Source organism: Bidens hawaiensis, unplaced genomic scaffold (assembly GCF_021521415.1).
Source record: "Bidens hawaiensis isolate Kalapana, Puna unplaced genomic scaffold, B.hawaiensis_p1.1 tig00028865_1, whole genome shotgun sequence".
NCBI classification, from domain to species: Eukaryota; Viridiplantae; Streptophyta; class Magnoliopsida; order Asterales; family Asteraceae; genus Bidens; species Bidens hawaiensis.
Window position 1 is genome coordinate 245,354 of NW_027494746.1, and position 20,635 is coordinate 265,988.

The 20,635-nt window shown below is 40.1% G+C and overlaps 3 protein-coding genes and 1 long non-coding RNA gene across 4 annotated transcripts in view; 3 read left to right on the forward strand and 1 right to left on the reverse strand.

Annotated features, from left to right (window-relative positions):
- Positions 1-156: 156 nt before the first annotated feature.
- Positions 157-1,345, forward strand: LOC143577869 (translation initiation factor IF-2, chloroplastic-like). The gene is made up of 3 exons (XM_077061595.1): positions 157-285; positions 375-488; positions 1,174-1,345. Exons 1-3 carry the CDS (start codon positions 226-228, stop codon positions 1,327-1,329), a joined length of 330 nt encoding a protein of 109 aa, XP_076917710.1. The 5' UTR covers positions 157-225; the 3' UTR covers positions 1,330-1,345.
- On the forward strand, positions 1,329-2,360 carry LOC143577871 (translation initiation factor IF-2, chloroplastic-like). Its single transcript, XM_077061596.1, has 4 exons — positions 1,329-1,516; positions 1,611-1,673; positions 2,084-2,141; positions 2,178-2,360. The coding sequence occupies exons 1-4, from the start codon at positions 1,442-1,444 to the stop codon at positions 2,291-2,293; spliced, it is 312 nt and encodes a 103-aa protein (XP_076917711.1). The 5' UTR covers positions 1,329-1,441; the 3' UTR covers positions 2,294-2,360.
- Positions 2,361-2,387: 27 nt separating this feature from the next.
- Positions 2,388-3,645, forward strand: LOC143577873 (uncharacterized). The gene is made up of 2 exons (XR_013143185.1): positions 2,388-2,572; positions 3,193-3,645. It is a non-coding gene; the product is annotated as an uncharacterized LOC143577873 (long non-coding RNA).
- Positions 3,646-4,170: 525 nt separating this feature from the next.
- The window catches only part of LOC143577868 (endoplasmic reticulum oxidoreductin-1-like), a 33,754-nt gene continuing 17,289 nt past the window's right edge, over positions 4,171-20,635 (reverse strand). The window contains exons 9-10 of the mRNA XM_077061593.1: positions 4,271-4,416; positions 4,171-4,186 (exon numbers count right to left, since the gene is read on the reverse strand). Coding sequence (XP_076917708.1) covers positions 4,171-4,186; positions 4,271-4,416 — 162 coding nt within the window. The remainder of the gene's footprint in view (positions 4,187-4,270; positions 4,417-20,635) is intronic.

Sequence of the window (20,635 nt, forward strand, 5' to 3'; positions counted from 1 at the left end):
AAGCAAAAGTTTTAATTTTGTCAATTAGTACTTAGTATTTTTTTTTATATATAAATTGGTGGCTCAATGGTAGAGCACTCACTTTTCTAGTGAGAGGTAGGGGGTTCAAACCTCACCACCTCAATGGTAGAGCACTCACTTACCTTATATAAAGTAAGCTTTTTTTTTTTTTTTTTTATTAAAAGTTAGTGATTAAAGTTTGCTCAAAAATTAATTTTGCTAATAATGTTTTTTGGTATTTGTATCTTACAGACAACGCTTTTGGATTATATCAGGAAAAGCAAGGTTGGCATTCTCTATGATTAAAAGTTATTTCTTGATGTAGTTTAAAGTTAATTTTTTTACTAGATAATGAAAAACATGACATTTGACAGGTGGCAGCTTCTGAAGCTGGTGGGATCACGCAAGGAATTGGCGCGTATAAGGTCGAAGTGCCGATTGATGGTACAATGCGACCGTGCGTTTTTCTTGACACTCCTGGACATGAGGTAATTTTATTAGATTCTTATGGATTTATGTCAAAGGTCAAAGCATGAAATTTTTTGATACGGGTCAGGTGGGCTGACCCATAGACTTTTTTGTGTCCAGTTTATTAATTGGTAAGATAAACAAACTGAACGTTTAATGAACCGTTTGGCGGGGAGTTCGTTATGTAAACGAACATGAACAAAAGTTTTTTTTACCTAAATGAACAAACATGAGCACGCGCCCCGTTCTTTCATTTATGTCCCTGAACGTTCGTTTGCATTCATTCATTTAAATTCGTTTACGTTCGTTTGTTTGCATTCATTTATGTTCATTACCTTTATGTCTGTTCCTTAATATATCCATTTAAATATTTTAGACCCATTACACTTTAGCCTTGTTTTAATAATCTTTTAGGCCGAACACATTGTTCTCCACACTACTTTTAACTGCTTTCGCTCGGTTATGTTTGTTCATCAATGTTCAGTTATGCTATTTCATTCACGTTCGTGAACCATTCGTTTATATTGTTAACGGACATAAACATGTACACTCAGTTTCTTAACTGACGACCACGAACAAGCAAACCCCGTTAGTCTAGTACTCTAGTTCTTTGTGTTCGGTCATTTGTTTGTTTAATACGCGAACATGCTCTGTTCGATTCATTTACAAGTCTACCATTTAGAGACTAAAAACAATATTTTGCAGGCTTTTGGTGCAATGAGAGCCCGTGGAGCTAGAGTTACAGATATTGCAATTATTGTAGTGGCTGCAGATGATGGGATACGTCCTCAAACGGCTGAAGCCATAGCCCATGCCAGATCAGCTGGTGTGCCAATAATAGTTGCTATTAATAAGGTATAATAAATGTAATCAAATTCTCGTTTCCAGTTTTGGTTACATATTTTGCTAATTTTTACATATTATTACTTTTTATATATTTGTAGAAGATAAGGAGGGAGCAGCAGATAGAGTAATGCAAGTTATGCAGGAGCTTTCTTCAAACGGTTGTCAACCGGAAGATTGGGTTGGTGATGTACCTATGGTTCAGGTACAGGACAAAAGACCTTATTTATTGTTATAATATTAATATCCTTTACATGATTCGTATCGTTGTCAATAAAAATAAAACTTTTTTGTTACAGATAAGTGCTCTTACTGGCTTGAATGTTGATGATTTGTTAGAAACCACCATGCTTGTTGCTGAGGTAAACTTATCTGCCTTGGGTGTGTGTTGGGGGGGGGGGGGGTTGATGTCGAAAATGGTAAATTTTGGTACATATTGAAATGGTTCAGGTTGGGTACATAGTTGTCCAGAAATACATATTGTTCAAACTTTCTAGTCGTTTTGAAAATATTATTGTGTCATGCATGAATGATTACAAAAAATACATTATTTATGCGGTAATCTAGTTTGTTGAAGTAAAATGATTCAGAAGGTTTTATGCATTGAAAATATACTTTGGGTGACTGTCAGCCCATTTGGCCTGCTTCCTTCTGGCGGGTCAAATTTTGATTTAGTAGCTGTTGTTTTAGTAAAGGGATGTAAGTTCAACTTATTTAATTTATCTTAGATATTAAATTGAGGTTCTGATTTTGTGTTCTTTTTTCTTATTAGCTGCAAGACTTGAAGGCTAATCCTGATAGAAACGCGAAGGGTACCGTAATTGAAGTGGGTCTTGAAAAAGGAGATGTGGTTGTCTGTGGTGAAGCCTTTGGAAACGCAAAAGGACCTGTAGCTACTTTTATTGTGCAAAATGGTACACTTAAAAAAGGAGATGTGGTTGTCTGTGGTGAAGCCTTTGGAAAGGTTGGTAAAAAGCATTAAATAGTTAACAAAAATTAATACTTTTAAGAATCTTGAATGTAAAACGTACTTTTATTATGTCGTATTTGATGGCTTAAACGTATCATGCAGGATCAAGTGCCAATCGGTTCTGCAGAAGTTCGGGCGGTGTTTAGCAGCGGAAGTGGACGGATTGCTGGATGCATGGTGACCGAGGGAAAAGTAACTAAAGATTGTGGAGTTAGGGTTTTGAGGAAAGGAAAGAAGGTTTTTGTAGGCGTTCTTGATTCTTTGAGACGGATCAAGGAAGATGTGAAAGAGGTATGCTAAGTTCAGCATTTTCTTACATCCACGGGTCAGGTCACATGGGTTTGACCAGTGCAGACCAACCCACAAACACTTTATACTCATCTTTTTGAGTTTTTAAAAAACTTCACCTAACAGTAACCAAGTTTCCCAAGCGTTTCACTAAAGTCAGTATTTTAAGTCACTCAACTTTCATTAGTGTCACAATATTATTTAGTTTTATCATAAATGTTAAATTTTTTTATTTATTTTTTTTACAAACAAGTCTAGCAAATGAAACTTATGTGAATCTCCATTACTATTTAGCGATAATTTCTTTTATTAACTTGAAATAGGACGCAAGAGCGAATAAAAAATCATTAAGTAATAAATAAGTTTCATGATTGTTAAATTATAGTCAACTTGGAAAAAAGAATAATCATTAAATAGTAACCTAGTTTCATAAATGTTTCATTTGTTTGACTAAATATTCATTTTTTCAACATTTAAAAAAAATTAAATAGGATTGAGACAGAATGAAAGTTTTGTGTAAAGTTACTCCTTTATGAAACTATATTATTAATGATTTACACTTTTTTCTTAAAAAAAGCAATTTGAGGTTTATAAGTAATTAATATCTTTCTTTCGTTGAACAGGTTAACGCGGGACTAGAATGTGGAATCGGTGTTGATGACTTTGACGAATGGGAGGAAGGTGATGTAATCGAAACGTTTAATACTATTCAAAAAAGACGAACACTTGAAGAAGCATCGAGTACAAATGACAGCCGCGTTTAAAGAAGCTGGAATCGCGATATAATATTAAAAAAGAAAACATAAAACACATATTCCACTGTTCATCCTTAGATTATTTGTTGTGACCGAAGTCCCAATACAAGATACTCAACAACCGAACATTAGTCATATGATCAACTCGCCTTCTATCATACTTGTATGCTACTACATTGTACATAGAAATAGAATCTGAGCTTGTAAAGAGGGACAAAACCGACGTTTCACATAGTCTAAAAGCTCGAGTTTGGAAGTTGTAACAGGAGAGAGGTTGTAGGGAACAAGATTTCTATATTTGTGGGTCAAATGTTTTGATCATCTTGTATTGTTCTTTTTTTTCACTTGGATGAATGTTAAAAACATTATTCTTTGCCAGTGAATACATTCGTGGTTATCGTATATATTTTAATAGTCATCATATTATGATCTGATTTGGGTTTTATTCTTCTTTATTAGCATTACCACGTTGACCAACCGTGTTATCAGTCACATTACCACCAACAGTAGATTATTTTGAGTATTGCATTCGCGTATCACAAAAATGTACTTTTTAGACGAGTAAAAACTGATACGCAAACTTGCAGTCGTGTCTCTAACGGCCATTTTCGTGTAATTGTTCTCACATGATTATCGAGATATAACAAACTCGTAAACTTAATATTATAATGACAATACATTAACATAATCCATACATTAATTATTGATAAGATAATTCTAAGACAATGTATACATGCATATATTTGACTTTTGACCAACTTGTCAAACCTGATACTAATCATATGATTTGATTAGTTAGTTAATATTCGACTCGGGATGGTGTGCTAACTATGGTTAGTTAGATTCTTACAGCCTCTTCCACCTGAAAACAACAGGTAAAATTTAATTTTTAATTTAATTTTTTCATCAGTTAAAAGCCAAAAAGTGTAATATCAGCAAAGTGTACCAATGGGCTATTGATGATCCCCATTGTCTGTAAATTGAACCGCTTTCTTTAGCCAGATTTCTCATATTAGTAACATATATAAGAGATTCCGATAGCCGGTTTAGTAGATTAATTAGAGCAATCACTTCATGTCTTTGTAACTGCAGCTGTAATAAAAAAAACAAAATAAATTAATAACCATATAGATGTTTTGACTCAAACGGGTCGATTTGGGTTATGTTTTTACATGCCAAGAACAGAATATAAAACCTAAAGAAGATAGCTTAAAACCGCGACACCGCGTAAATCATTTTATTCAAAAGAGTATACTTTATTTGAAATATTTAACAGACTGGAATCATATTTAACAAAATAATTATTTATAAAAAAATGTAACTTTTTTCAAAAAGTGTTTACGAGTTAATTTGGCCCATACCACCATAATCATATTAACCACTGTTGGTCACAATCGGATCTTGAACTAGAAAAACAAAACAGAAAATATGGACCAGATTTCTACTAACTTTTGTAGTTGTATTTCTTATAACAAAACTGATTTTTTTAGTAGTACATAATCAAAGAAACAAACCCCTCTATTTATAGAGTGGGAAACACAAAACTACTTAGACATCCACTTGACACACAAGTTGGTCTTACACCCTTATCCTACCCACTTGTTATCTTCTACAAATCTTCTTATATAAGCAACCTGAATTTTCAGTCCAAGTGGCTTGCAACTTGTTTTATTTTTACTACTAAACTTTAACCTAAAGTTAAATATGAAAACTGTTTTTACCGGCTGGTAAAAACCGAGCTGAACAGTAACACGGAATCAACTAACATTCACCCCCTTGATTCCGTTCTTCAAAAGCTGTTAGGTCTTCAACTCCTAGAATTTCCCTCATCTCGATAAACTTGACTCTTGTTAAGGCTTTAGTCAAAATATCGGCTTCTTGTTCATCTCCACTCACGTGCTCTATCTTCACCAAATTCTTTTCCACACATTCTCGGATGAAGTGATACTTAGTATCAATATGTTTGCTTCGTCCGTGAAATACTGGATTTTTCATTAACAAGATTGCAGACTTGTTATCCACACGTAGTGTTATAGCTTCCACACTTTTCTCAGTTATCTCCTCTAATAAACCTTTCAACCAGATTGCTTGACAAGCTGTAGCGGTTGCGGCTATAAATTCAGCTTCACAAGATGACAAAGCAACTGTATTTTGCTTTTGACTACACCATGCTATCGGACCACCCCCGTAATAGAACACCATGCCTGTTGTGCTCTTGCCATCCATACGATCAGTCGCATGAGAGCTGTCACTATAGCCTACTAACTTTGCATCTCCATTTTTCTTGTAGCGAATCCCGAAGTCAATCGTGCCTTTTACATACCTCATCACATGTTTCACAGCTTGTGAATGTGATGTCCTTGGGGACTCCATAAAACGACTAGCTATGCCAACCGCATAACTAATATCTGGTCGTGTGTGTGTTAAATATCGAAGACAGCCAATTATTCTTCGGTATTCAGTGGCATTAACACACTCTTGATCCTCATCTTTTCCAAGTTTTAGACTTGGGTCCATTGGACATTTTGTAGGATTGCATTCCCACATATTTGCATCTTTGAGAATCCTCGTGGCGTATCCAGCTTGTTTCAAAGTGATACCCTTCTTGTCTTGTTTAACTTCTACTCCCAAGTAATAAGTTAACAAACCCAAATCACTCATTTCAAAGCGATTTTGCATCTGTCTTTTGAATGCATTGATCTCATCTTTACAAGGTCCTGTGATGATTAAATCATCCACATAAACTCCCACAATTAACGAACCAGCCTTGCTGATTCTCTTGTACACAGCATGTTCTCTTGGACAACGAGTAAAACCAAGCTGTTTTAGTGTTGCATCCAGCTTCGAGTTCCAAGCTCTTGGAGCTTGTTTCAAGCCATACAAGGCTTTGGATAGCTTGTACACGAGGTGTTCTTTTCCCGGTTTCTCAAATCCTTCAAGTTGAGATACATAGACATCTTCTTTCAATTCTCCATTCAGGAATGCGGTTTTGACATCGAGGTGGTGAACTTCCCATCCATCTTGTGCGGCTAAAGAAAGAATTAACCAGACAGTTTCCATTCGGGTAACCGGAGCAAATACTTCGTCATAATCGATACCGTGCTTTTGAACATAACCTTTTGCAACAAGTCTTGCTTTGTAACGGGTTATGTCACCTTTGGCGTCTCGTTTGGCTTTGTAGACCCACTTTAGACCAATTGGTTTAACACCTTTGGGTGGTTGAACCAATTTCCAAGTGTCATTCTTCTCGATCGAATTTAATTCGTCTTGCATAGCAATTCTCCATTCCTTGCTATCTTTGGCCTCACTAAATGAACCCGGTTCTTCATTAAGTAACAGCAGGTCTGGGTCTTCAAATCGAGGTGGGTTAAATGGGATTTGTTGCAATGATTGGGTTCTTGAATAAACATTATTCAGCTGTCGAAAACCTTGGGTAGGAGTGTTGTTGGTACATGTGTGTCAGTAGTTCATAGTCTAGCATTTGTAATCGAGTTTGTAATGTAATTATGTTTTGTTTATGATTGTTTTGTAATACGCGAAGTTGTCAACAAGTTCGCTATGGCGAACTTGTTGAATCAGCGAAGTTATGGACAACTTCGCCAATGGCGAAGTTGTCGTGTATAAAACTGTTTCGCTGAAACAGTTTGAGAGTAGTTCGTTTTAGGGTTTGTTGCAGTTGTTCAGTGAACGTGTTCGTGTCATAGTCTGTAACAGTGACCGTGAGTCACGTGTTCGGTTATCAATATAACGTGGTTAAGTTATTGCTTGTGTGATTCTATCTCTACACTCGTAACTACCTGCGCAGGGATTCCGCACCTGCGTTGTTAGCGATATCCCGTGTACGATCCGTCCAGGAACCTACAATTGGTATCAGAGCCAATCGGCTCGATTGTGAGGTTCGGGATTTCACGCGGGTGTAGAAAACGTCTCGTTTGACCTATTCGCGGGACGTGTTTTTGTTGGGATTGAGTTTTGTTAGTGCTTGACAGTCTTTTTCAAGCCTTTGCATTGATCGGGAGCTGCTGGATTGACGAAAACAGATCTGAACAAACTTCCCTGTTCATCGGGCGAAGTTACCGTTCATAGGGCGAAGTTACCATTCTTCAGGCGAAGTTGCCGTCGCTGGAATTAGGGTTTTTGGCGAAGATATAAGGATTAGCGAAGTTAACCACAACTTCGCTCACTTCATAAGTTCGCCTTAGCGAAGTTATCCGCAACTTCGCTTCATACCCAAGTTCGCTCAACTCATAAGTTCGCCAGAGCTAAGCGAAGTTATTTTTTAACTTCGCCAAATCTAGCGAATTTAAGAACTCAGCGAAGTTCTCTTTTCAGCGAAGTTAACTTTCAAGCGAAGTTATTCTTAACTTCGCCTACTGAGCTGTTTTAATATTTTTTTTGTTTTTTCCAGGTTTTTCAGGTTTTTGCAAGGATGTCGTCGATCAACATCTCCGATTTGGTCAAGATGGAAGTAGAAGCGGGGTCTGCCACTAAGGCCCCGAGGCTGATGAAAGGAACTGACTTCGTGGCATGGAAGGACAGATTCATCCAATATATTAAATATCAGGATGCAAAGATGTGGGTGTGCATCCAGGATGGATATATCCCACCAACCATGGTGTACGAAGGTCGTGATGTGGTTAAGAAGTACAGCAAGATGGAGGAAGAGGAGAGGAAGATGTACGAAGCCGAAAGCAAGGCTCACGCAGCTATCACTATGGCTCTTCCACAGGAGATCCTTCATACTTTCAGAAAGTATACATCGGCTCGAGAGCTTTGGGATGCTCTTGAAAATAGATTCGAAGGAAATGTGGGCATTCGTGCCTCGAAGATTAAACTGTTGAAGACTCAGTTCTCTGTCTTCAAATTTTTGAAGAACGAATCTCTGGATGATATTATCACTCGATATTATCATCTAATGACAGAGCTAAACAACTATTCGATTGCTTACAGAGAAGAGGAGATAGTTGAAAAGCTTCTCGATGCTCTCCCGCCGAAGTGGGAAATGTACACAGTTCTGATGAGGGAAGACAGAGACTTTCCTAATTGTGATTTGGAGACAGCAGTAAACAAGCTCAGAACCTTTGAGCTTAATATGGTACGTAAAGAGACACCAACAGATCAGATTCAAGACCCTGGTATGTATGGTGCCAAACTTAACTCAGGCTCAAGTTCGAAGCCTGAATCTGCTGCTTACTACTCCAAAGGAGAGTCAGGTTCTAGCTCTTCTCATGAAGGAAACGTTTCAGTGAACATGAACGGTGATGTTTGCTTTGCTGCTGGAGGTTCAAGTGCTTCGAAACCTCAAACATCCAACAGTAGTTTCTCTCCTAGTGCCTCAAGCAATAACTATTCCAAGATGCCAATGAGTGTCAAATCTGCTGAAGAGCAGTTTGCAGTCTATGCATCTTTTATTGCTTCATATGAGAACTACATACAAGGGAAGATTGTGGACCCTGCTGCTTTGGATGAGGATTATGACCAGATCGATGCTGATGATCTGGAGGAGATGGATTTGCAATGGCAAATGGCCATGATAGTGAGGCGAGTCAAGCGTTTCATGAATAAGACGGGGAGAAAGTTTGTTGGTGGTAGGCCCGGATTCGACAAGTCTAAAGTGAGGTGCTATAACTGTCAACAGTATGGGCACTTTGCTAAAGAATGCAGAAACGAGAGAGTTGAACGGGGTCAAGGCCGGTCAGCACAGCCTACTGGGATTAGTAGAGAAGTCAATGCCATGTTGTCTAGAGAAGCCGGTGAATACAACTGGAACCTGCATGGGAATGAAACTGGTGAGCAGGCGAATATGGCAAAGGTAGAAAATGAAGATTGTGAGAAGATGACTGGAGAAGAGAAAGCTACTGGTGAAGAGAAAGCTTTCATGGCAGATAACGATGGTCAACCCTCCGAGGTAAGTCCTAAACCAGTTTGTACAAAATGTGAGAATTTGTCTGAGCAACTTGCGACCATAACTGATCAGTATGTTCGTTTAGATGCTGAATTTAAAAATCTTAAAGAAGATCATCATTTTACTAAGGCAAGAGAAAACAGTTTTAAAGTTAAAATAAAAGCATGTGAAAAAGATGTCAAAAGCTTAAAAACTAAACTTGCTGAAAAAATTGATGTAATTGACCTAAGCTATGAGGTTTTAGAAGAAAAAACTAAACTTATTGCTGAACGTGAAAAGCAGATTGCTGACCACCAGGTGAAAGTGGTGGAACTGAACCGAAAACTCGAGCAGTTCCGAAATTCCTCAGCTATTCTTGATCACCTTGTTAGTGATCAAGGTACCTCTCCAAAGAGAGGAGGAATTGGTTATCACGAGGTTCCACCACCGTATAACCATAATTACACTTTTAACCCTAGTGTACAGAAATCTGCTGAGTTTGAAGTTCCTCAGACAGTTCCCATCAAGGTTACATTTAAAGAACCAACTGTTAGTAATGGCGAAACGAGTTCGCCTGTTTCTAGTGTAAATATTTCTGTTACGAGTCCAGTCTCATCGGATTCGGATAAGTTGTCCGAATCTGGTAAGACGAAAGAGAATGTAGTGTTACCCACCGGTGGAGATAAAAATAAATCTTCTAAAAAGTGTACTCCACTCAACCCGTATGTCCCACCTTATGTGAGACGAACGGCTGGTAACACTGCCTCTACATCCAAACCAACATTTGACAAGAAATTGGAGAGTCGGTGTTGCTTTAGATGTAACAAATTAGGGCATTTAGTTGCAGATTGCCCTCTGGAGCCGAGATTCAGAGGTGTGAAGCCAAATAAAAATGAGAATAAGCGTCATTTTGTTCCTGCTAAAAATGAAAACTTTAAAAAATGCCAAAATGTAACGAATTCAAGTTTTCATAAAAACCAACCTCATTTTTACAACCAAACCTCAAGATATAACACTTTCAATTCTCAAAGGTTTGGAAGGCATTACACCCAATCTGCAAGGAGATTCCCTAACAGGACTTACAGAAATTATCCTGACGCTAACTTGAGAAAGCCAGGGTACGGGACGTATCGATCCAAGACCAATTGGTCTTGGGTCCCAAGATTCTAACTCTTTGTTTTATTGTGCAGGAACAGTTGAACAGGGCTGCAAACAATCTTTGGATTGTAGATAGCGGCTGTTCCAGGCACATGACAGGCAACAAACACTTGTTGCAAGACTTAAAACCTGTTCAGGGAGCTAGAGTTAGTTTTGCTAGTGAAAGCGGTGGAAGGATTACCGGTAGAGGAACTGTGTCGAATGGGAGAATGACACTTGAAAATGTAAACTTTGTGGAGGAATTAAAGCACAATCTGCTGAGTGTGTCGCAGATTTGTGATAAAGAATACACTGTCCATTTCACTAAGAATGAAGCGATTGTATTGAAGCCTGGTTTTCATATACCAGAAGAATGGATAGTAATGAAAGCTCCACGTGAAACGAATACATACGTGATGGATATGAGGTCTACTGAAATGGCCACCGGAGAATCCTGTTTAATGACAAAGGCAAGCGAATCAGAATCAGAATTATGGCACAGGAGAATGGGACATATTCATCTTCGTAAGATGAACTTCATTGTCAAAAATGGGCTTGTGATGGGCGTTCCCTTAAAGAGTTTTAACTTTGAAGATAAATGCATAGCGTGCAAGAAGGGAAAACAACACAAGAAAAGCCATCTCACCAAGACGATCAACTCAATTGCTGGTACTCTAGAACTACTTCATATGGATCTCTTCGGTCCGGTGAATGTACAAAGTCTAGGCGGTACTTCTTACTGCTTGGTGATAACTGATGATTACTCGCGATACTCGTGGGTATATTTTCTGAAAACGAAAGACGAGACGACTCAGATGGTGAAGAATCTAATTACAAAAGTCGAGAACGTCATGAGTAAATCAGTTAAATTCATCAGAAGCGACAATGGGACAGAGTTCAAGAACTTTGAGATGGAAATCTTTTGTCTTCAGAAGGGTATTGAGCATCAATACAGCGCTCCGTATACTCCACAACAGAACGGAGTAGCTGAAAGGAAGAACCGAACGTTGATTGAAGGAGCCAGAACTATGCTGGCAGACTCAAAGCTTCCTGTGATGTTCTGGGCTGAAGCAGTTGCTACAGCCTGCTATGTTCTGAATCGGGTGTTAACCGTTAAGAGACTTGGAAAAACTTGTTACGAGCTTATGCACGGAAGGAAGCCCAACTTGTGCGGTCTTGAACCTTTTGGGTCTCCTTGTTCGATTTTGAAGACTAATTCGAAATTTGGTGAAGTAGCTGATGAGGGAATCCTAGTCGGTTATGTTGTTGGGACTCCCAACAGACGGGTCTTCAATACGACAACTTGCAAGGTGGAGGTGGTTTGTAACACCGACATTACTAGTTACCAACCGCCAAAACCAAGCAATGGACCTGCTGAGCTGTTTGACTATGTTAAACTTTTTAAGTCGTTTAACGTACCTACTTTGGAAATTTCTGAAGAAGACGAAAGAGCAGTGACGAAGATGATATTTGATGAGGAAGAGGAGGTAGTGCAACATCAGATGACAGAAAAATCTCAGCCTTCCACATCAAACCCTATCGATACCCCTGCGGCCTCAACTGAAGATGAGTTTATTAATCCTTTTCACTCTCAGCCTGAAACTACCATAGATGAGATCTCTTCAAACTTGGAAGACAATTTGCATGTCGGTGCTGTTCCGACCACGAGAATTCACAAAGATCACCCATTGGAGAATGTTATAGGTGATGTGTCCTCTAGTGTACAAACCAGAAGTAGCTTGAATGAGCACACCTGTGTTTATACAAGCATTAAAGATACAGGTATCATGAACGAATGTTTGTACTCTTGCTTCATAAGCCAAGTTGAACCGAAGAATTATCAAATGGCTTTAAAGGACAGCTCGTGGGTCGAAGCCATGCAAGAAGAGTTGGCTCAGTTCGAAAAAATGGAAGTTTGGACTTTGGTTGAAAAACCAAAGAATGTGCATGCTATAGGCACGAAATGGGTGTTCAAGTGCAAGAGAGATGAAAAGGGATTATCGTGAGAAATAAGGCGAGGCTGGTTGTTAAAGGTTTTAATCAGCAAGAGGGTATTGACTACAATGAGGTGTTCGCTCCTGTTGCCCGGTTAGAAGCGATTAGATTGTTTTTGGCGTTTGCTGCATCTAAAAAGATGAAGGTGTTTCAGTTGGATGTGAAGAGCGCGTTTCTTAACGGGAAAGTTGATGAGGTTGTGTTTGTTGAGCAACCTCCGGGTTTTCCTGACCCAGACTTTCCGGATCACGTATACAGGTTGAGCAAGGCGTTATATGGGTTACATCAGGCACCTCGTGCCTGGTATTCAACGTTATCAGACTACTTGCTGGAAAATGGTTTTGAAAGAGGATTGATTGACAGTACGTTGTTTGTGAAGAGAGAAGGATGTGACTTCCTACTGGTTCAAGTCTACGTGGATGATATCATTTTTGCTGCATCAAGAGTATCCATGTGTCAGGATTTTGAAGCTGTCATGAAGAAACGATTCGAGATGAGTGCTATGGGTGAACTAACCTTCTTTCTAGGATTGCATGTTGATCAGAAGAAGGATGGGATGTTCATTCATCAAACAAAGTATGTTCATGATGTGCTGAAGAGATTCAAGATGGAGGACAGTTCTCCATATGACACCCCAATCTGCGTCAATCACAAATTGGGCGCTGAATCAGATGGTGACGCAGATGTGGACCCTACTCTGTATCGGGCGATAATAGGTTCATTAATGTATTTAACTGCTTCTAGGCCCGATATAATGTTTTCTGTTTGTCTTTGTGCTCGTTTTCAGGCAAACCCAAAGGAATCTCACATGAAAGGTGTGAAGAGGATTTTGCGGTATCTTAAGGGCAAGCCGAAACTAGGGTTGTGGTACCCAAAGGGAGGAGACGTTGAACTGGTGGCATATACAGATTCTGATTATGGTGGATGTAATCAGAGTCGGAAGTCAACAACAGGAGGCTGTCAGTTTCTTGGAGGAAGATTAGTTTCCTGGCAGTGCAAGAAACAGACATCAGTTGCAATTTCAACATGCGAAGCTGAATACATGGCAGCATCCAACTGCTGCTCTCAGGTTTTGTGGATTCAGCAACAATTGCGCGACTATGGTCTGAATTTCTTACTTACTCCTATTTTAATTGATAACACTGCCGCCATCTCAGTAATTAACAATCCCGTGAAGCACAGTAAAACTAAGCATATTGACATTCGTCATCACTTCATACGGGATTGTGCTGAGAAGAAACTGATAAAGATCGAAAAAGTTGATACACTTGAAATTTTGCTGACTTGTTTACAAAAGCGTTTGATAAATCCAGATTTCAAAACCTAATTGAGCTAAACGGGATGATCAATCCCGAGTAACCATGTCTTTGTTTTGAAAAAAAAAAAAAAGGGTCATTTTTGCTTAAAATTAGTCGGTTACCTCAGTTTGATGGACATATCCTCGGATATGTTTTGGTCCTCGTTTTTCGACTTAGAAAATAAGGATAGCCATTAACCGGAAGACTGAAAGTAACCGGGGCAGCTATGACGTGTGTTCTTTCAGTTGCTGAAAATTAGTCGGTCATTCTTAGTAAGAAGGACACATACTTGTATGTGGTCGGTCCAGTTGATCCATCGGATCTTCAGGATAGCCGTTTACCTGACGACTTTGACGTGATCGGGGCGATTGAAATCAAATTTTTTTTAAACGGGAAATGAAATTACTTTTCAAGTCTACTACTTCGTAAGAAGTTCTTTGCTGTGTTTAACAGAAAATTGATCCAACCTTGGAAAATGATATATATACTGATTGTGTGTGCTTAACTAGTGAAGTTATTAGGCTTAAAAGGCTTTAGAACAGTCATTGTATGTCATGGTAAATTTTTATGGTGCGTAAAAGTGTATGTGATACTAACTTAAACTACTCGAATTTACGTGGAAACTCCTTAAGAGTTTTGAATGTCTTCACACATATCTTTCCGAATGATAGGCAGAAAAGCGACTACCCAGTCATACACGAGCCCATGAGTGATCTGATTCCCGTGAAGAAAAAGACATTGCAGTGATCCAGATTCGGGACTTGCAGTAGTTTAATGCTCCGAAGTCAATAAGAATGTTTGGTTAAAAAAAAAAAAAAAAAAAAAAAAAAAAAAAAAAAAAAACATGTATATTTTTAGTACTTATGAGACATAGTAACAATCAAGACTTCTCATGTCTGGAGTAAGAAGAGAACGGGATACAGACATCGTGTATCTACAAGATAATCAGACATTATGGGTCGAAGTCAATTCGGGGTGACTTGGGTATAGCCAAATACGCTTTGAGAATAGATAGAAGACATCATTATCTCTGAGTTGTTGCCAACTTAAAAGTTTGAGCTTAACTGAACCTTAATCCGTATCACAGAAACGATGAAAACCATTTAAGTTATTTACATGCTTGCAACCTGTTTCTCTATGTCATAATACAGCTAAAACACGGATCCAAGTGACAGTCACATAGTTAGTATGATTCCTGTTGGGATCTTTTCTAAAACGTAGTGGTCCCTGACTAGACTGAAATTTGATCCCTTATTTCGTTAAAATTTTTTATAAGTTGTGTTATTGTAAAACTGGTTACTTGGACATGATCATTTTTGTTTAACTCTTTTTGGAAACTTCTAATGTTAAGTGCAAGATTATTCAAACTTAAAGGGCTGATTTTGAAAATACGGGCGAAGTTGTTGAATTTGGCGAAGTTGTGCTTAACTTCGCCTAGGCGAAGTTAAGCGTAACTTCGCCTGAACCAACTCAGCCCTATATAAGGACTTTCAAACGGAAACAGTAACATATATTGCAAATTTTTCCGGCGAACATAATATCAAATCCATATTATCCGATATCGTGTTTTCATTCCGTTTTCGATCCTTGATTTCAGTTTCTTGTGCTCATTGACGGTATGTGTGGTCAATATCATTCACATACTTACTCGTTCGGTATAGTTTTACCCGGTTCGAGACCTCGGGTCGTCGAACCTTCAAAACCATGATTTTCACTGTTGTGTTACGTGTTCATGGACGTCCTTTACGTCTCAATATCATTAATCCATGCCGTTATTCACTGATGGATCGTCAAATCGGTCCGAAAACATCGGATCTAACCCTTTGAATCTGAACAGTCGCCGTTTCAGATTCAGGCGAAGTTAAGGTTTAGGCGAAGTTATCCACAACTTCGCCAAGAGATTAATTTCGCCTGTGGCGAAGTTATCCGTAACTTCGCCTTGAAGCTTAAGTTCGCCAGTGGCGAAGTTATCCGTAACTTCGCCTTGAACTCAAGTTCGCCTATGCCATTTTACTTAACAGTTTTTAGACGAAATTATAGTTGAAGCGAAGTTGTTCCCAACTTCGCCTCACCTATAAGTTCGCCTGTACAGGTTTAATCACAACTTCGCTCGTGGTACTCAGCGAACTTGTGAGCTGCTTACACACTGTCTAACTTGTTTTGTTTGGTGCAGATATGGCTGCTATTGGTGGTGCTGGTGGTGATGGTGGTGATGAGCAACGACAATTCTTTCCAGCCCATAACCAGTACATCACGTTAGATCCAGACGCACGAGGCGTCGAAGACTACAGGGAGATTATCACGTTTCTCCTGCGATCAAGAGTCTTTCACGCGCTGACAAATACACTGCTTATTTCTCTGCCTAACATTGAAGACTTTTGGCAGACAGTGTACTACGATTGCAGGCCTGAGCCTCCGGTGATGCGAGCAACCATAAATGGTCACAACATACAGTTTTCCTCGGAAGACATACGGTTGGCTCTGCAGTTCGGTGAAGAAACTAGAGATGACCCAACGGAGTTCGTAGCTCCTTTCCGGGATGGAGCTTATTTGAGGATGGGTTATTCGGGTCCGCTGGGGGACTCACAGAGGAGGAAAGGGTTTCTGCTAGATCAGTGGCGCTTCCTGATGCATGTTTTAATAGTATGCATGTCCGGCAGGAAGGCAGGAACAGACGGGATGGGCGCGACGATGCAGTCGGCCATGATAGTGCTGACTTACAACCGCAGATATTCATTCAGTCAGCTAATCTTTTACGAGATTGATCGTCAGCGAAGGGCTGTGGCGCGCGAGCGATTCACTATGTATCCTCGTTTCTTACAGATGATTTTAAATCATGTCGCTCCGTCGCTGCCACAGAGACGCCCAATAAGATACGTAGAATGCGTGACGAAACGTATCTTTGCTCAGTGCCGCACCTCGAGCACTCGTAGCAAGCCTGAGCTGCGTCCCAGGCATACTCCTTTATTCGGGTATCTCATCAACCCGGAGTATGTTCCTGCAGGAGGGGACGAGTTCAGAGACCCCCAACCACATCAGGCGGCAGCACCTCATGCTGTATCAGCTGCGCCTGTGGTTTCTACTGTTGCCTCTGCTGCTGTGCCAGCTACTGTATCTCATGCTGTGTCTACTGCTGAAGACGTTGATCTTAATGCTGCCTTTGGCGTACATGGTGTGTTTGATATGGATGTCTCGGGTCCTCAATTTATGGATGTTACCAGAGCAGCTACTTCGGTAGCTGACTCTGATCTAGACGAGACGTTTGCTGAGGCAAGAAGACTTATGGTGTCTCGGGAACGGACTACGGGAAAGAGACCGAGAACGGAAAACGAGGATGAGGAAGAAGTTGATGAAGAGGAGGCAGTGCAGATTGTGCTTAGACGTTCAAGAAGAGAACAGAGAGGTATAGGTTCGGGAGCTGGAGAATCTTCAAGACTAGTACGTTTTGCTCCACCTGCCTTGTCTGGTATGTCTCTTATTACTACTACAGCACAGGTTACAGCGGTCGAGACGTCGGCCCCAGCAATTGTGTCCCTACCACCCCAACCGCTTAATCCACCGGTGGTAGTTGCACGATTTGTGGAGTCGACAATCACTTCTACTGCAGTGTTACCAAGTGTACCACCTGCGGTCACTTCTGCTGATGTCCCGCCAACTCCAACGCCTACTTCAGATTCCGAGAGGATTACATCACTAGAGCGGATTGTTGCTGATCAGACAAAGACCATTCAAAGCCTAGTGGAATCCAATCGACTACAAGCTGCCCTCCTGGTTGAACATGGAAGAATAATAGATGCCTTCAAGGATTACTTGGCATCTCAGGGGGAGAATACTTGTAGGGGCGATGAGTTGAGAACGAAAAGACGAGAAGATCATGACGATGATCCCAATGCACCTTCCGGTGCAGGTGATGAGCTGCCAAGAACCTCTCAGGCTCTTGGGGCTTCCACAACTGAGGGGGAGTCTACAAATGCAGCTGGTGATGAGGTTGTAGTTGTGGATGACGACGCTGATGTTGAAGACGTTATCGATGCTTTGAAGGAGTTGGATGAGGAGGAGGACGATGAGTTGATGGATGATGACGACGTGTTGCCTATGGATGAGATTGAGAGGATTGGAGAACAGATTAATGTGGAAGATGTATTAGAAGAAGGTGAGATTGTGGATGATTCAGTGGAACATGAGATTCCAGCTGTTGAGAGATCAGAATTGGGGGATGAGAGCGTGATAGAAGATACAGTATGGGAGGAGCAGCCGAACTGGAAAGAAGGCTGTGCTCAGTGGTTTGTTAAAACCAAGAAGCCTGCAGTGCCAACGATGTTCAGAAAGACTTATAATATAAAGGGCTATGCAGAGTCAAAGAAGGGAATCATATGCTGGTTGTACGACAAAGAGCTGAAACTATTTGTGATCAAACGGTACGACGGCATTCAGTACTTTAAGAGATTGTTGAGATCTCTGAATTCCTTACCAGAATGTGAGGTGAAAGATTTAGCGAGATTGGGGCTGATCAATAGAAGCAATGATGATATGGCAAGAATCATTGAGAAGATCGTATGGAAAGAAGCCATTAAAGACAAAAAGTTTGAACTGCTAAAGCCTCAAAAAGGAAAGTTGATAGAAGACAAAGATCGTGGAATGAGGGCTGACGGCAAACCATGGATGGTTATGAAGTATAAACCAGTCCGTCATTTGAAAGAAGTACCGATGAAAGTTATGCCCAAGAACGTCCTAAAAGATTTAAAATGGTGGTACGTAGATTGCGAGACAGCTGAGGCGGTAATGGAAGATGAGGATGAACAAGAAGTACTTCGGGTTTACGACCCGATGCATCTTGTTAATCTATCGAAGGCTGATCTGAAGGCGCTCAACGAGAAGAAGATCTTCTACATTCCTGCTTGGAAGGATCAAGCTAGGAAATATCAAGGGGTAGTGTCGGTATGTGTGAGAGAAGGGGCGCACGCGTAGAGGTGAAGATTACAAGACTCAAAGATTTGAAGATCAAGATATGAAGCTACTGCCAAGGGGGAGTCTGTTGGTACATGTGTGTCAGTAGTTCATAGTCTAGCATTTGTAATCGAGTTTGTAATGTAATTATGTTTTGTTTATGATTGTTTTGTAATACGCGAAGTTGTCAACAAGTTCGCTATGGCGAACTTGTTGAATCACCGAAGTTATGGACAACTTCGCCAATGGCGAAGTTGTCGTGTATAAAACTGTTTCGCTGAAACAGTTTGAGAGTAGTTCGTTTTAGGGTTTGTTGCAGTTGTTCAGTGAACGTGTTCGTGTCATAGTCTGTAACAGTGACCGTGAGTCACGTGTTCGGTTATCAATATAACGTGGTTAAGTTATTGCTTGTGTGATTCTATCTCTACACTCGTAACTACCTGCGCAGGGATTCCGCACCTGCGTTGTTAGCGATATCCCGTGTACGATCCGTCCAGGAACCTACAAGTGTCATCATAATATGAGCTAAAAGTTGGGCTCACACCTGAACTGGGCTGTCCAAAGCTGTTCGGACTGTTCTGGTCTTCAAACAGGTTGTCTGGGCTGTCCGAACTGCCTGAATCAGCCCGCTGACTGTTCTGCAAGGGGCTGTCACGTTCTGTTGTTGGGCTGCTGGTCACAGTAGGTGAACCAGGCCTGCTGTGTTCATTTTGGACAGCAGCTATCTCGCTTTGATTGGGCGAAATCTGGGCCGAACCTATTAGCGGAAGTCTTAATCATTGTTAACATCATAATTGAATTCGTGTTGTTCATGTTTCTGTGTTTGAATGTGTGTGTATGAACAAAAAGATAATGCAAACGAAATGGATATTTTATTGAAATATCTTGATAGTTACATAAAGATACAGGAGATGTATTTATACACAATAAATGGCGGGTAACCGTTTATAACGGTTATAGGCAACCGCCATATTCTATCTATCTAATATTAATAACAATAATATCCTAAGTGTTATAAATACAAATAATAATGACATTATATAAGAATAAAGCTTAGCTTATAATATCTAATAGAACCAAACCCGGTGGTTTGGGTTTCATCTTCAACAGTGAACTCGATTGAGTCTTCTTCGTTTGTCTCGAGGTCTCTGGGCCAATTCCATGGCTTGCTTTCCTCAAAGAGAACATCCCTGCTTACACACACCCGTTTGGTTCTTAGGTTGTAAAGTCTATAAGCTTTACTTCCCGGTTCACTCCCGAGATACACCATAGATTCACTTCTATCAGCCAATTTTGTTAACTGTACCGTGGGTATTTTAACATGGGCGGTACAACCGAACACTTTCAAGTGTCCCAAATTCGGTCTTCGTCTTTTTAAGGCTTCATATGGGGTCTTCTTTCCCAAAGCTTTTGTAGGTGTTCGGTTCAAGATGTAAACCGAATGTCGTACACCTTCTCCCCACAACCATTGTGGCAGCTTCATTGCCTTCATCATCGATCTTGTCATTCCAAGTATTGTTTGATTTCTTCCTTCAACAACACCGTTTTGTTGCGGTGTATACGGTGCGGTTAAGTATCGATTTATACCATCTTCGCTGCACAATTGTTCGAATTTTGTAGACACAAACTCTCTTCCCCGATCCGTTCTTAAAGCCTTTATTTTATAACGCGTTTCAACTTCAACGGATTTCTTGAACTTGGCAAATGCTTCCAAGCTTGATCTTTAGACTTTATCATGTATACCCACATGAATCTGCTAAAATCATCAACAAGCAACAAAAAATACTTGTTGCCCGATGGTGTGCAAGGTGTAATAGGACCGCAAAGATCAGCATGTATTAGTTCAAGAGGTTGTTTTGCTCGATACGAGGCATTGGACGGAATTGGAAGCCTTTGTTGCTTCCCGACCAGGCAACTTTCACAAAGTTGTGACTTGTGGTTTATGCTTGGAACCCCAATCACCAACTTTTCTTGTGTCATCATTCTCATGACATCAAAGTTTAAATGCCCGAGACGAGCATGCCAAATCCAAGCTGTCTCGTTCATTTTA

Bases quoted from the DNA above. Each gene is read 5' to 3' on its own strand.
- LOC143577871 (XM_077061596.1), top strand. From the start codon at position 1,442: ATGCAAGTTATGCAGGAGCTTTCTTCAAACGGTTGTCAACCGGAAGAT. The intron at 1,517-1,610 runs GTACAGGACAAA...TTTTTGTTACAG, and splicing joins GTGATGTACCTATGGTTCAG to ATAAGTGCTCTTACTGGCTT. The intron at 1,674-2,083 runs GTAAACTTATCT...TTTTCTTATTAG, and splicing joins CCACCATGCTTGTTGCTGAG to CTGCAAGACTTGAAGGCTAA.
- LOC143577869 (XM_077061595.1), top strand. From the start codon at position 226: ATGTTTTTTGGTATTTGTATCTTACAGACAACGCTTTTGGATTATATC. The intron at 286-374 runs GTTGGCATTCTC...GACATTTGACAG, and splicing joins ATTATATCAGGAAAAGCAAG to GTGGCAGCTTCTGAAGCTGG. The intron at 489-1,173 runs GTAATTTTATTA...AATATTTTGCAG, and splicing joins TTGACACTCCTGGACATGAG to GCTTTTGGTGCAATGAGAGC.